Here is a 17,036-nt window from a genome sequence, read left to right as displayed (position 1 = left end):
TGGCTGCTGAGTCAAGGGTCAGGAATTCAACCCTGTTGGGGTTGAATTCCTGACCAGAAAGCAGCAAAGCAGCTGAAAAACTCACTTTCTGCTAAGAATGAATAAATAAATAATAACAGTCCCTCCTTTGTGCAGAAATTAAAGACCACTTAAAGATCAAGTTGCATTTGACTTGGTGCACTTCAGTCTTTGTGGCAGATTATTCCTTTGATCAATGCAAACGTTGAACTGAATCCTTCACACCGCTCCGTCTTGCGTGACCTTGATACATCGTGTTACTTCTAAAGATCACATAGACGATTCGGGAAGCAGCGTGGGCGTTGTGAAGTGAAAACATGTCAATTTCAGTGCACATGACGTGCACAGCTTCTCATTGCTGGCATGTTTTTGTTTTGTTACAAACTCCTCTGCGCCTTAAAAAAAGGAAAATATCTGGAGTGCGACTTGAAAGAAAAAAAGGCCTTTTATACAACTACAACAAAAAAAAAAAATCATCTTCAAACATCCATTAGGTCTTATCTCCAAATTTTATAAGCGGTGAAAAACAATCCTAATTTGGAGTGAGAGTCACTTGAAAGGTTTTGCAGAGAAGTGCTGTTGTGAGTAAACTGCCCGTAAGTTTTCTGTTCTTTAAGGGTATAATACGAGGAGCGCAGATGACCTAGAGGTTAGGTCCCGCCCCCTGTGGCTCATAACCCGCATGTCACTCCTCTCTCTCTCTCGCTCGCTCTCTCTCTCTCTCTCTCTCTCTCTCTCTCCCTGATTTCATCCTCTATCCACTGTCCAATCAAATCAAGAATCGAAAGATCGAATTTCTGCAATTTAGACCAGTGGGTTCTCTACAGATTAATCCTGAGTACCCACCACCGACTCCTTCATGAAAAATTCACGACCCTGATTTCTGAAATGTTTCAATCAATCAGATTTATTTATTCAAAGAATCGTTCAGTTTGGATTTTAGAAGTTACAAAACATGTTTAAAACAGTGCTTAACAAAAGTACACATTCATGACCCACTGAAAATGGCTCTGCGACCCACTTTAGGGTCCCGACCCGCCTGTTGAGAACCACTGATTTAGACAGTATAACACCTGCTGTCATCTCCTCTGCTCGCTTTTTACTTTAAAGAGACAGAAATGTAACTTTTGCATCTTTACGAGATGATGAACAGACTGAAGATCTGTCGTTTTTTAAAGCTTCAGTACCTAGAATTAACAATGATCATTAAAATAACAAATATATGATCATTTTTAATCACTGGGTATCGTAGAAATACTGAAGCATGGAACATTTTTCAACAATATTGTGACAGAAATGAGCCCCACTTTGAAGAAGCTTTTTTAGAGTTCCCACTTCTTCATGCGACAATTCCCTCTAAAGTGCTTTTCAGAAAAAGCTCAATTCCTTGTTGGGGGTTCTTTGTCTTAACGTCGTCTGAGAGCACCGCCTTGGCACCACGGTCCATACAGGCGGCCAAGGTGATCTCTCACACTGAAGCATTCAATTATGTCTGGCTAAACAGCCCTTGCCTGGCGTCTAGAATGACCGGCAGATTAAATAATAGGACTATCAGAGCCCTCTCTGGAGCAGATGGAAACACAACCTGATACCTGCTTAATGCCCCACCGAGTGCGCGTGCACCCACTCAAACATCACCGCGCACGCATGCATCAAAACAAGGCGTGTGTGTGTGTGTGTGTGTGTGTGTGTGTGTGATTCTTGTATCACCTGTGAATGTAAAACTTGCAAGAGCTTTAAAAATGGAGCGCCGAGCGTTTTGTCGATGCACCACTGCAAAGAGCAGCAGCTGAGAGCAAGGGGGAGATGAGTTGCATGCTGATCTGATAAACAATGGGTCGGTCAGGGTAACGTCCCGCCCCCCCTCCCCCCACCCCCCACTCACCCCTCCTTCCATAGCAAAAAATAGCCAGCATCTGAAACCAAAGTCATCAGAGAGCTCGGCTAACAGAGGGGAGGGACATAGAGGGGAGAGATGGAGCGATGAAGAGGAATGGAAAGAGAGAGAGAGAGAGAGAGAGAGAGCGCCTTTGACAGTACATTAGCAGCTTCCGTGTACTGACTAAGTGTTCAGGCTGGATCAGGTAGCACTGCGATACACTACCTGGCTCCTGTGGGTGTGTTTGGTCATGAGAAAAGTTGTATGAAGGTAAAACCAGCCGAGGATACAGAGAATCCATATCTGACATTTAAACGCCTGGGCTGGGACTACCTCCCTGACAAAACCCTTAACAACACCCCCCACCCCCCCACCACCACCACCACCACCACCCCACTATATTGCATCAAAGAAACATCTCTTTAAAATGCAACTACGATTAAGACACTGCTGTTTGCAGACATTCAGACCAGTCATCCAGACGGGTAAGATCAAGCTGGCATGCCTCACACAGCAAATCAATGCTGTCAGCCGCGTTCCTTTGAAAGCCACATTTTGTAAGACATTAAGCGGTGATATATCTCCAAAGTGTTATCATAAATCAGGACGGATCAATAAAACAAGGCTTGTTTTCTGGAATATATGACAGTGTGCTCAAACTGTCGCATTCTTTAAAACGCTCGCGAGCTGCAACTCGGAACAAATCATCCCATTTACATTCGGCTTCGGCGCTCACGAAGGGCTGTGACATCAAGAGACCACCATAACTCAAGCAGTCGTCCCCGGACATTAAGTGCACTAGTAGTGACCCCGAGGCCGTCACCTCTGCTAATCAGAGCCCCTGATTGCAAATGAAGGGAAACCATAATCGGGGCACCACTTCACAGCGTGGATGTTCTCTTCCTGAGCGTTCCTGATGCTGGAATCGAAAAAGCTGTTATGTCTCCCCCCCCCCCCCCCCCCACCACATAGATATTGTAAACAAATCTCAAAGTGGGTTGTAAAACAGGTAATTAAATTATGTATGCTTCAGTTTTTCAGGGAAATTTAGCATCCTCCGCCTCCCTTTACCGTTTTTTAACTCGAGGATTTTTTTTTTTCTTTTGGCTCGCGATACCTTCACAGCTCTTCCTCTCTCCTCCCCGCTCTGCAGGTTTCTGGCTGATTTCCAGAGCTAAAAAAAAAAAAAAAAAAATCAAGTGCTCTCTCTCTCTCGCTTTCTCTCTTGTCTCCCTCTGTGGTATAAGAGTGTGGCTGTCATGTGCCAAACTATAGCCAGCTAGCTCTGGCGGTAATTAGCCACCTGTGTATACTTGCTCATTGCTCTGCAGGCGGACTATAAATATCCATACATTAGAACACAACTGTACAAAGTGCTTCTCCCAGACAGCTGTTCTACACCGAGACATTTAATCTGTGCAAATCTGCTTTTCCTGCAGAAAAAAAAAAAGATGCATGGATATCTGTGTTTTCAATTCATGGTCGTCCACTTACAATAAAACGTGGATTATGTCTACTTCCTCATCCTCCTGCAGTAGACTCTCTCTCTCTCTCATACTGCTGTTATGAAGCAATTAGCCTACTACCACATTTAGTGTATTAATCACAAAAGCAGTGATATGTTATGTAATACCCATGCAGCCTATTTTAGACAAAGACTTTGGCTCCGTAGGAAAGCTAATTAAAAGATACAATCACCTTCTTGTTTGTCCAATTAAAGACTTCTGTCAGATTGGACCCTTGGAATAACTTCATCACGATAACATGAGAAGTGTGTGTGCGCGTGTTGCCGTGGAGACTCTCAGCGAAGGATCATGTCCTTGTGTTTGTGTGTCTCTCTATGAGTGTGCACAGTTACAGTTTTGCTGTATGTGTGTGTGTGTGTGTGTCTGTCTGTGTGTACACATATGCAGACGACTTTGTGTTTTCCCAGAGAGAGCGAGGCAAGATGGAAAGGAACCAACGAGACAGAAGGACGGAGACGGAGCGAGGGAGCGAGAGAGAGAGAGAGAGAGAGAGAGAGAGAGCGAGCGGCAGCCGAAGCGGAGATATAGAGAGAAATAGGTTAGACGAGGCCAGCAGACGAGGAACAGAGAGAATTAACTGATAAAAAAAAAAAAAAAAAGACACAGCGAGAGAGGTGGTCAGAGGAAATCGGGAGGAAGAGGGGGGGAAAAAAAGGAGTAGAATGAAGGAGGAGAAAAGGCACAGCGTGAGAGAAAGGAAGGTAGGGATGAGAGGACTTAGAGGAAGAATAGAGAGAGAGGGAGAAGTAAACGCCTGTGTCCACAAATGACCTTGGGCTTTAGCCGGCTGAGCTGATTGGAGATCAGAGATAATAGTGGTAAGGCTGCTGTCGCCACTCGTCTGCAGAGAGCGTGCCCGAGCCTCCACATCACACACTCTGTAACACACACCTATGAGTACCCACGCACACACAACTTCCTCCTAGACGAATACCTTTTTAATAAACCATATGCTTTCAATAAAAATGCTAATTATCTTTACACTGCAGCACAGTCAGGTTAACACGGCGTCTGCATGAGAAGTAGAAATGGAATCGAGAGAGAGGGAATAAAGCATCCGAAGGTACAGAGTCAGAGCCGTTCATGTGATTAAAGAAATCCAGAGAAATGGAGAAGATATCAGCCGGGATATTAATGAATATTTAAATGATTTTTAATGAATGTGAAGCTAAACAGAGCGCTGCTGTTTGCTTTTTTTTTTGTTTTGTTTTCTAATATTCATTCAGAGCCTTCAGGTTTGTTTTTGTTCAGCTGCACAACTAACTATTCAGCAGTGCAGTCTAAGTGTTTTTGCAAATGATCAGTCAAAGATATCAGATAGAAAACGCTGCCGCACCTCTGCGGGATTCAATCACGCATAACACCGAGAGAAGACGGAGAGACGATGCTTTCTTGTTGACGTTTTTTTTTTTTCGCGGAAACAAGGACGCACTTCTGGCAACTTGTCACAGCTCATATTCCTCCTCCTCCTCCTCCTCGTCCTCCTCTTGGAGCCACCCTCCGCGCTGAACTAGCTGCAGCTCAAAAGACTTCTCATCTATTTCATCATCTCGCACGCTCCAGCTAACCTTGAGAGGACCTTTGAACAAAAAAATCTCAACCGACCTACTCCGGCGAATCCTGAAAGGACGAGTGACTGTGATTTGTGAAGCGCTTTCATTTCTTTACCCCCCCCCCCCCCCCCCCCGTCATGGAGAATAAAAATAGAGTTGCCTCGGAAAAAAAAAAAAAGAAAGAAAAATATTGCAATGAGGTCACCGACGAAGGCTTCTTGCTAATCTAGTGAAACGTCGAGCGGCAACACGAAATTGAATGACATTTGTTTGACATTTTGTGTGCCACTCGGTGTACTTGTTGGCGCCACACTTTTTTCATTTTAAATCTATTAGCTGCCGGCAACCTTGAACTCTGCGTGTTTTCCTTTGTGTCTGGGAGGTTCTATAATACGCTCAGGCAGTGTGAAGTCCTTGTTGTTTGGTGTCATTAATCCTCGTCTTCTCAACCACAATGTGTCTCTTTGTATTGTTTAAATGTGTGTGTGTGTGTGTGTGTGTGTGTGTTTGCTACATCAATATCAGTCGTTCCATCGCACACCACCACCCTGCACAGACACACTATCTGCTTTCTTTCCAAGCTTTTCTCACAAGGGAACTGCTTCCTTACTTGTGGTGAACCATTTTATATCTTCAACACACACACACACACACACACACACACACACACACACACACACACACGCGCGCATTCTCACACACGTGCACACTGTGCACACTTGTTTTAGGTTTAACACGATCTCCTTCCAGAGATTGCTTATTTATCGGGAGTTGTGCTAAGCCGCACTAGTTACCATGCATTTTTCATGAGCCAAGGATTTAATGGTGGCCTGTGTGTGTGTGTGTGTGTGTGTGTGTGTGTGTGTGTGTGCATCTGTGTCACATATGTTTGTGTACGTCATGCGGTTTGTGATGAGTTTTGCTTTAATGTGTTTAAGAATGTATGCATGTAATGTGCAATATGTAGTGCAAGTGGGCTTTATATGTGTGCAAGTCCCTTCAAATGTTTTGCATCTGAGGTTTCAACTCCTCTCCTCTCCTCTCTTCTCCTCTCCTCTCCTCTCCTCTCCTCTCCTCTCCTCTCCTCTCCTCTCCTCTCCCCTCCTCTCCTCTCCACTCCTCCTCTCCTCTCCTCTCCTCTCCTCTCCTCTCTTCTCCTCTCTTCTCCTCTCCTCTCCTCTCCACTCCTCCTCTCCTCTCTCCTCTCCTCTCCTCTTCTCCTCTCCTCTCTTCTCCTCTCCTCTCCTCTCATCCTCTCCTCTCCGGGGACCAGTTCCATTCAGCAGGTCTCTAACGGTCTCAAAAGACACAAGGGCACCGCCTGCAGGATTAGGTTTCTGCCGTGTTCACATTCCACTCGGTCCCCCTTGGGAACAAGGTGGAATGGAATTCATATGTTTAAGAGGCTCCGAGCAAGTGTGCACATTTCGTTGCATCGGGGCGGCAAACATGCACCACCCTCCGTCGACGCTCTGAGGATAAAGCTTTGAATATAATAGACAGGGAATTGGTGTTAGGGTTGAGGCAAACCCAGTGCATTCAGTATGCTCCCACCTCCACACACAGATGATTGCACACTCATACACAGTGCCACACTGAGTAGGTGACACACACACAAAGCATTTTTTTTTTCTGCTCACCCACTGTGCTACAGAAAGCATGTTAATGTGGTGGTTTTGGCTGGTCCACTGAAATCCAATCCCGGTAATCAAATCAATTTTCTGGTTTTCATTGCTGTGTTGCTATTAGCATATAATAAAGAGCTCATTACCTCAGGTCATTATGTATCGCTGTATTTTGTCGGGATAAGGACCACAATAGATACTTTGAATGCATGCCTGTTTTTCCACGTCGTTCCTGTGTGTTCGCTCTCCCTCCTCCTCCTCCTCCTCCTCTCCCTGTGTCTGTTCCCCCATATGTGTGTGTGTGTGACATATGTGAGATGCATTACTGTCAGATAGCCTTCCCCGTTGCAGCGCACTCTCCGCAGACGCTTACGTAATGTTATTACCAATCACACATGGAGAGCATCCTGGCGCTCTCACAAGGTTAGGATGAAATATGAGAACGATTATGGAGATCTGCGATTGTATTATCATGATTTCCTTATTATTGCATCATTAATCTATTTTTGTCTCTTGTCTCTGTCTTTTTTTCCCCCCTTTCTTTCATCAAACCTTCCGCCTATGGATCCCGCAGAAGTCGAACAAAAAGGTAAGTCTGTAAAACAAGCGCGCCCTCATTCACAAATGCTCCAAAAAAAAAAAAAAAAAAAAAGCGGGGTTGGGTGTCACTTATTTGATGCTGGTGCCTGAAGCGTTTTGTACCTCATGGCAGAATGACATCTCTTTCAAAGTCGCTGCTGCTATTTTTAAGACATCTTGATCTCAGCCTATAGAGGCAATTTGGAAACACTGGTTCTCATTAGACACACTCCCCCCCCCCCCTGCCCGTATTATTCCATGCTATCATGTAGAATGTCACTTAACAAACTCTCCTTGGGTCGAGCACATTTTTATGATGAGCCAATGAACAAGAGAATTACGTTGACATTTCATATTTCAAATGCTTTTCCCGTGATAGGAAAAATTATGCCGGCGCTTTGAATAGTCAATGAAAATTAAATCAATACTCCCAGCCCTTTGCTGTCAGATCTGGAATTGTGTTCTTGGGGAGAATCAAAAAAACCACAGCGCACATCTGGCCTGTCTGACTCTGTGTGTGCGTGTGTGTGTGTGTGTGTGTGTGTGTGTGTGTGTGTGTGACAACATTCCAGTTAAATTACAAAGGTCCCCACGACTCTGGTCGCACTGGCTTTCCCAGAATTTACAACGTCTCCCACATCACTCGTAAAACATGACCCCCATATTCCAAAATGGGAATACCAAGCGCGGGGAGTGGGGAATGAATTATCGTAACAATTGCAGAAACAGCAGGCGATAAAAGACGCGTTCAGCTCTACAGTCTGGGTTTGTTCCTGACAAGAGATAGAAAAGGCAGGGAAGAGAAGAAAGAGCTATGAGACTAATGAGGAGCCGGGGAGGGGAGGAATGGGAATAGAGGGGAAGGAGGGAAGTAGAACAAAATGTGCCATTTTTCTCTTTTTTTTCCTGGTAGCTGTGAGAGCAGAGTATTATCTGTTGAATAGGAGGCATGCTGCGTCTGTGCGTGAGAATGACAGTGACAATACAACATCCAAATCACAACACAGTAAGCCTATCATGTCATCGTCGCTCGCTGGTGGTTGAGGTTAAGTTAAAACACGGTGTTACATTCACAGGCAAACATTTCACAGGCGCCGTCTGCAAATCTAGAGAGAGTCGTTGACATTTCACAGCGGCTGCTTTCAAATATATCTAATGGGAAACATTGTTCCATTTATTCCTCAGTTTTTCTGTGCCCCGGCATTCTGCGCGGGGTCTACCAAAGCGAGCATCTCTTCGAGTCGGACCACCAGTCGGGCGCTTGGTGCAAAGACCCTCTGCAGGCCTCGGACAAGATCTACTACATGCCGTGGACGCCGTACCGCACGGACACGCTGACAGAGTACTCGTCCAAGGAGGATTTCATCGCGGGGCGTCCCACCACCACCTACAAGCTCCCGCACCGCGTGGACGGGACCGGTTTCGTGGTCTACGACGGCGCGCTCTTCTTCAACAAGGAGCGCACGCGCAACATCGTGAAGTTCGACCTGCGCACGCGCATCAAGAGCGGCGAGGCCATCATCGCCAACGCCAACTACCACGACACCTCGCCGTACCGCTGGGGGGGCAAGTCGGACATCGACCTGGCGGTGGACGAGAACGGCCTGTGGGTGATCTACGCCACGGAGCAGAACAACGGGCGCATCGTGGTGAGCCAGCTCAACCCGTACACGCTGCGCATCGAGGGCTCGTCGGACACCAGCTACGACAAGCGCTCGGCCTCCAACGCCTTCATGATCTGCGGCGTCCTGTACGTGGTCAAAACCGTCTACGAGGACGACGACAACGAAGGGACAGGGAACAAAATCGACTACATGTACAACACGGACAAGGGCAAGGAGATGACGGTGAACATACCCTTCCCCAACTCGTACCAGTACATCGCTGCAGTGGATTACAACCCGAGAGACAACCTGCTGTACGTGTGGAATAACTACCACGTGGTCAAGTACTCGCTGGACTTCGGCAACAATGGTAAGTCCCACCCCTTCCTCCTCTTTCTGCAAGTCTTCATTTCCGTTTTTTTGAACAAGTAATCAAACAAGAAAACAAAGATGAAGGATCGGGTACCTTTGCCCACCAAATTACTGGGACAAGCTGTGATGGGATTTTAGTTAATCCTCACATGGAATACCTTGGCATGTTTTGTAGTGCTTTTAATATTCATTCATTTGAATATTCATTATGATAAATCTTTTTTTCTTTTTTTCATTGTTGTGACATAAGGAATACTTACAGCTGCTAATCTATCTCAAATAATTAATTCTGCAAAATGACTTAAGAAGGCGGAGAGAGAAGAAAATCACCATCTGTGCTGTCACGATTCTCAATTATGACTTCTCTCCCGGCACCACACCCATGGTTACTGCACGCTTTAAGAAGTACAATCAAACAGACTTTGTCCTGGATTCACCCGTTTTATTTGATCTGAAGTTTTTTTTTTTTTCCTGTAGAGTTGCTGTTAAAATTCACTTAACTTACTTTGAACTTTGAAAATAACCCAGATCATAAAGTCTGCCTTGATGTCTTATGATGTTACTATATGTTAAAGTTAAAATATTACCCCCCCTTTCTCACCTTTTCAAACAGTCCCCCTGTGGTCTAAATGAAACATCTGTGCTGTGCTTTGGCCAAAATATAACATGAATCAAGCACCAGAGGAGGTTTGTGACCCTGTATGAACCAGCTCTCTCAGAACGCTCCGTTTTGGTGTGTGTGTCTCTTTAAATGAAATGACCCCCCCTGAGTTTTCCCCGTAGACATCAATCAATCAATCAATCAATCAACTTTTATTTGTATAGCGTCAACTCATAACAAGTGTTATCTCGAGACACTTTACAAGAAGCAGGTAAAATACCTTACTCATTGTCTGTTAACATTACAAAAGAGCAGGTAAAAGACCTTACTCATTGTTATGTTACAAAAAGCAGGTAAAAGACCTTACTCATTGTTATGTTACAAAAAGCAGGTAAAGGACCTTACTTATTGCTATGTTACAAAGATCCGGCCTATCCATCATGAGCACTTTAGCAAAGCAGCAAAAGTTACAGTGGTAAGAAAAAACTGCCTTATTAAAAGGCAGAAATCTTCGGCCGGATCACCGGCTCATGACGAAACAGTCTTCACAGGCCTAGACTGCGCCGGGCTTGGAAAGGGATAGGGGGAGAGATGGGATAAGATGCAGGAAGAGGGATAGAGAGCAAGGGGGTGGGGGGAGGTAGACCGTCCATCAGCAATCCGGTGGGGAGGGGAGGGGGTGTGGGGGGTTGTTCTGGCAGGCCGCCAACCCACGATCACTCCTCTGTAGTGAGAATAAAAATGGCGGACCTGCGCAAAAGTTTTGTTCTAGGCTAAGGATGGAGTCCATGGGTGGAGATACCAGGGGAGGGGAGGGTGTTTTATTTTTTTACCAGAATCCCACTGTGATGTCACAAGGAGAGCAAATTTGAAACAGAGCATTTTTCTCTGTTTCTCTGTGACTTATGTAGACCACAAACAAAGGACTGGATGGATTTATTTCACATGTTGTGGGTCAGTAGACACTCAGGTTAACCCAAATAAATGTTTAAAAAAAACAGTACAAGTGGATTTTTCGTAAAATGTCCCCTTTAAGCATTACATGGTCATGGTGCTTCTTACACATTTACCGCTTGCTGACCTTCTCCTGAGTTTCCCCAGCTTCTTAACAAATCATAATGCAGTCCTCCAGAATGGATCCAGGAGTGTCTGAAGGCAGCATATCGCTTTCATACAGTGCTATTATGACAATCTGAAGACACTTGAACCTGGAATTGACTCATCCTTTTAACGTATTTGTTGGTGTTTTATTCATGAGGCTGCTGTCAAAAGGCTGTCATCGTTCACCGACACTTCAACCTGCATGTGTTGGTTCTTACATAGTTCTACCCAAACACAACAGAAAGCTGAAGGATCTAAATAAAGCAGATGATGAGGTGAAAGGGAGGAGTTTTTCTTGAAAAGCTGTCCTTGAATGATTCTTGCAGATATTCAGTGTCTGATCCATCTTCATCACAGACTGGAGGGCTCTCCACTCCACTGTGCATAGTATGAGCCAATAACACATTGTTACAGATCATAATGTTTTGATTCATTCATTAATTTGAAGGAAGAATGTGCGACTTTTTGATCCAGTAGATGTCGCCCTTGAGCACCAGCATGAGACCAAAACAAACTGCTGTTTGGCGACACCTCCGCTTTTCTGAAGCCTCCGCTCTCCTCCAGAGACACACCTCCAACCCCTCTCCACTCGCCTTCACACCAAGAAGTTATCAATTAGAACGCACCATATTTAAGCACCATAAAGCACAAGAGGGCAGACAAAATTGTCCTTTGCTCGAGCTGCAATCACCTGTGTCCTGCATTGTTGTGTTAGCATGCTAATGTTAGCGCTATTTAGTTAGCTCGTAGCTTCATATTGCACACAAATTGACACAGAACGACCAGACGCTTATGAGACATCCAAATAAGCAGTGAGTATGTTCTTCTTCTTCTTTCTAGTCCTTAACTAAAACAGCTTTGTACACAAGGCCGTCCCATCGATAAACATGATGTAAACACGGCTCTGACAACAACACAGCCTGCAGGACTCCAGCTTCTCACTCACTGTAGACAGTCATGACTCAGAGACATTTACACAGGATATACTTGATTTCTTCTTTTAAGAAAAATAAGGGATAGAAAACCTGATTGCAGGCTGCAGTGGTCCCCCTTCTCTATGTCCAAAAGCCCCCTCCATGTCCAGTAACATCAAGCTACAAGACAATGCAGCAGAACAAACTCAAAAGCACAATACTCCTTCAGGGAGATGAAGTGGTTCGAGAATCTAGTTTATGATATGTATATGTAAGATATGTAATACCTATCTCCAGTACAAATTGCATCGTGTTAGTGCACATAAGGGCAGAGTTAAAGTGTCTATCATTACTGTCTCTGTCTTTTTCAACTCTGGCATGAGGTGTGAGTCCACCCGCCCGCCCGCCTGCCCGCCCCTCCCTTCCTCCTCTGGCTGGAAGGGCTTAGGCCCCTGGAGCCTGAAGGGCTATTTGCCCAACCTAATTGCCTTTCAGCACCTTTCTATGGAGTGGTCAAGGCAGTCTGGCTGCGTGTCTTATTAAATGATGTCTGAATTAATGCATGCTCTTACACGCAGTTAGAAGCGCAGTACAAGGAATTATAGAGAGAGGCCGTGTAAAACTTAGTTTCTACCGATCAGTGTGCGTGTGTGAAGGGAAGGCCGTGCTGTACGAAAAAAATAAAAAGTGTGTGTGTGTGTGTCCATGCATGCATAATGATGTGCCTGTCGGCGTTGTAAAGTGCTAATGTAGTTACAGTACGAGTTTGTGTTTCTCTATTCATGAGTGTGCATACGTGTTTATTGGTGGACGCGCCCGGGTGTGATGGCCCTCATAATGGAGCTCTGGGGGTCTCTGGAGGCTCCGCAGAGGAGATCAATTGGGATTCAATGTGGAGAATGACCTCCAGTGAACAGCAACAAGCCAGACTGCTGACCAGCGGGGGATAAATACATACAATCAATGCTGCCCCACTCCTTTACTCTCCTCCTCGCTGCGCTCCCTCGCTCAATGAAGACAGGGAATAAATTAACCGACTTAACTGCATGATTTTCTCGTTCTGCAGAGAAAAGTCGATGCAAGTCTAGTTTTTCCTTCTTTTTTTTTTTAAAGAGGCTTTATTTGTCTGAAGACTTGCTAAGACAGGTGTCTATCTGTTAAAGATCACTATGAATAAATACCCTCTGCGATATCCTGTAAGGTGACTATGGTCAAACGTATCCAGCCCTGTTTCTTTTTGTTCCCCCCTTCCTGAGTCAGTTCAGGAAACAGGCCGAGGAAAGGGGCCATCAGGAGGGTTTCCACTCATTACCGATGTAGCGTAATGCTCGCCCTTGCTTTTTTGTTCCAGCTCATATGGACTTCTTAAACTCGAAGAAAGAAAAGAAATGAGACAGGAAATGTGCAGTGTCGTTAGGAGAAGGCCGAGGTAGGCCGCTGAGGTTTCAGTGTAATTGGAGTACAAGAGGGAAAAAAAAGCACCAATTACTGCACTTTGTTTCTCCAACTGGCCGCAGCTCTCTGGATAGTTTAGGAGCGGTCTTTCTTCAGCTCTGTCACGGATTGGACAGTCTGAAAATGTACCCTTAAGTTTTTAATACACTCATTGAAATGCTCCTTGTAAAGCTGAAGATAGTACGCTTACTGCATGATGTAAGTATCGGCTGATTCTCAATATTTAAAAAGAAATGGGATTGGGATCAGGTAAAAAGCTGATTGTGACATCTAATAGAAAGAAGTGTTGAATTCATCCCAGTGTTGACACATGTGAATATGTTGTCTAGACCCGATTATGCTCAACTGGTGGGTCGGGACCCAAAAGTGGGTTGCGGAGCTGTGTTCAGTGGGTCCCGATTGTGTGCCTTGGAGAGAATAAAAAAAGTGTCAAGAAGCTTATGAAGCTGTTTTTAAACATGTTTGTGGCACAATATTTCATTAAATAAATCTGATGGGGTGAAGAATACCTGAAATTTGGGGTCGCACATTTTCCTCATGGAGTTGACCTGAGTCTGGACCGGTATGAGCACCACTGGTCTAGACCAATAAATCTCATTGTGGGTCTTCCTCAAACTGAAGAATTTAAGCAAAGCGGAGGAGAAATAAAGAAAAAAAAAGAAGATTTAGTTCACCTAAGGCCAACCCATAATACAAAGGTTTCCTCTGGTGTATTTCATCACAGCGCTGCTGCAGCACACGGGAGCAAATGGTCTTTTTGAAATGCATATTCTACCTCCCTTGGTACTTAGGAAGAAAGCAAACTGCCTCCTTACATTTATTGTCTCCCGTGTCGGTGCGTGTTCCTTCTTTGTCTTTTAAACACCCATTCTCTGTCTCTCTCTGTCACACACAAACACACACTCTCACAATGACAGGAATCTCCATATCGCCCCTTTTTCCCGCTTCTCATATATCTTTTCTCTTCAGCGTTTTTTTTGTTTTTCCTCCGCCGTCCTCATCTCGCCGCCTAATCTGCCCTCCTATTCTGCGCACAGCTCCTCTCCTCCTCCCGCATCACAAACGGCCATTTCATCAAGTGTCCTTAGATGTATTTATTATAGAGGCCTGGTGTGTGGATGCCGACACAGAGTCAGAGTCACTGTCTGTGTATTACCCTTTCCTCCCAAACCCCGTGCTCCCCAAACACTTCTCTACTCTCTACTGTTTATGGAGTTGTTTCATCATGTCTTCTTACATGCATATTATAGAGGCCTGCCCTACGCAAGCGGCATGGCTCCGATGAAACATTTGAATAATTTATAACCTCCAGTCTGCCTTGCCACACTTTAAAAAAGTTTCCCCCAACAAAGTCGCAAAATTATTCATGTTATCTGCATCTTCGGGACGGGAGGGGCAAACAGGAGGAGGACTGAGTAGAACGAGTACACACCGCCGCCTTCCCCGTCCTTTCATTTCCCACCTATTATTTTCCCTCTGTTCATTTCTCATTTTCTCCTTCTACTCCACCTCTCCGTACTTTTCCTGTTCGTTCGTCTTTGGAGCACGTTTCTTCTCGTGCTTTAATACATCCTCCTCTTAGTGCTGTCCCACTTCAGCCCTTTAAGGTGATCATGTACTTAATTTCTGAAGTTCAGGTGAGATAATGTGATTGCATATATCCTACAGGATAGAGCCGGCACGCTCGCTGAAATGAGTATAACAGGAAAGGTAGGTAATTGTAAAAGTTTCCTGCACACCCCTTGGAGCTATTTTTGTTCTGTCGCTTAGAGACCGTGTTAAAGACGTTAAAGAGAAGGAGACAAAGGGAAGTCTGTTTCACTTTTGGTTACAAGTGTTTTAAAATCATGATGTACTTTGTTGTCTGTAATACTGCCATGTACGAGCAGTTGTTCTTGTTGTTGTTAGGAATTTGCACTAGTGTTGTAGTCAACACCATACTAACCGAGACAAGACCAAGACATTGAGGGATCAAGACAAGACCAAGACATTTAGGGATCAAGACCGAGTGAAGACAGAGACCTTTAGGGGTCGAGACCGAGACAAGACCAAGACATTCAGGGATCGAGACCGAGACAAGACCAAGACATTTAGGGATCGAGACCGAGTGAAGACCAAGACATTTAGGGATCGAGACAAGACCAAGACATTTAGGGATCAAGACAAGACCAAGACATTCAGGGATCGAGACCGAGACAAGACCAAGACATTTAGGGATCGAGACAAGACCAAGACATTTAGGGATCGAGACAAGACCAAGACATTTAGGGATTGAGACAAGACCAAGACATTTAGGGATCGAGACCGAGACAAGACCAAGACATTTAGGGATCGAGACTGAGTGAAGACAGAGACCTTTAGGGGTCGAGACCAAGACAAGACCAAGACATTTAGGGATTGAGACCGAGTGAAGACAGAGACCTTTAGGGGTCGAGACCAAGACAAGACCAAGACATTTAGGGATTGAGACCGAGTGAAGACAGAGACATTTAGGGATCGAGACCGAGATAAGACCAAGACCTTTAGGGATCGAGACCGAGACAAGACCAAGACATTTAGGGATCAAGACCGAGACAAGACCAAGACATTTAGGGATCAAGACCGAGACAAGACCAAGACATTTAGGGATTGAGACCGAGACAAGACCAAGACCAAGACCAAGGCAGGACGAGACCGAGACAAGACCAAGACCTTTAGGGATCCAGACCGAGTTAAGACAGAGACCAAGGCAGGGCGAGACCGAGACAAGACTACACATTTAGGGATCGAGGCTGAGTCAAGACCAAGACCAAGGCAGGACGAGACCGAGACAAGACCAAGACCATAACTATCACCCCATAATGATAATCAGAGGTTTCCTTACATTTGACCTTAAAGCTCTTGTGAGGAGTTCTGAGCTGGTCATGAATCAGACGAGACCGTCACTGACGAGCAGAGCCTGAAGGCCGAACCCGGGACAGGGGTCGCAAATTAGCCACGACTAGAAACCTGTGTGCACAGAATCAAGTTTGTAATTTACTTATGAAGCGATTTTCATTGCATTTGTCCCTGTTAAATAAATGAAATAAATAAACATGAGCAGAGGATATGCTTCGTCAACAGGGGGAACCAAAATCAGCATAAACCGAAAGTTTCTCACAGGAGCTTTAATGATTTTTAGATTTGTTTGATGAGGAAACTTTTACACACTTCAGCCCTCAGAGTTTCAACGAGTTGTGGAAATCTAAATGATTCCAGTCCTTTGTTTACTTCGGTCAGAAATAACACGTGTCAGCAGTGATATCGTCAATCTCAATTAGAGTCTAATCAAATGCTGGCACTCTCTTCTAATCTATCGAACAAACAGTAATATAGGGGTGACCTCTATTTGCCACTCTGTCAGTTTACGGAAATGTAATGGTTCACCTTTGAACTCTTAATGGCTGAAGTCACAGTGTTCCATTTCCTAAGGAAGTCGAGCGTGAAGTATCTATTGTCTTAACCCCCGCCCCCTCCTCTTATTTACACCAACCTCCCTCTCCTCTCCTGCTTTTGGCCGTTTTTCCCTCATAATATTTCCTCTCCTCTCCTCTCCTCTCCTCTCCTCTCCTCTCCTCTCCTCTCCTCCTCTCCTCTCCTCTCCTTCTCTCCTCTCCTCTCCTCTCCTCTCCTCTCCTCTACTTTATCGTTTACTTCTATCCTCTCCTCGTCTTCCCTCTCCTCTCCCCTTTTTCCTTCCTTGGCGGCAGATTGCAATCAAGCGACAAGGGCTAAGCAGAGCAGGAAATGTTGGAATCAAACTAAAGTGGGGAAGCAAAACAAGAGTTAAT

General features: G+C 45.1%; 1 protein-coding gene across 11 annotated transcripts in view; it reads left to right on the top strand.

Moving 5' to 3' along the window:
* Positions 1-17,036, top strand: part of adgrl3.1 (adhesion G protein-coupled receptor L3.1) — a 117,609-nt gene that overhangs the window by 33,058 nt on the left and 67,515 nt on the right. For all 11 annotated transcript variants that reach the window (XM_061061374.1, XM_061061306.1, XM_061061366.1 and 8 more), the window contains exons 4-5: positions 7,176-7,190; positions 8,366-9,154. In XM_061061374.1, the coding sequence (XP_060917357.1) occupies positions 7,176-7,190; positions 8,366-9,154 (804 nt within the window). The remainder of the gene's footprint in view (positions 1-7,175; positions 7,191-8,365; positions 9,155-17,036) is intronic.

The sequence above is a fragment of the Labrus mixtus genome, chromosome 2, assembly GCF_963584025.1.
Source record: "Labrus mixtus chromosome 2, fLabMix1.1, whole genome shotgun sequence".
Lineage (NCBI taxonomy): Eukaryota > Metazoa > Chordata > Actinopteri > Labriformes > Labridae > Labrus > Labrus mixtus.
This window is presented reverse-complemented; position numbering and strand designations above follow the sequence as displayed.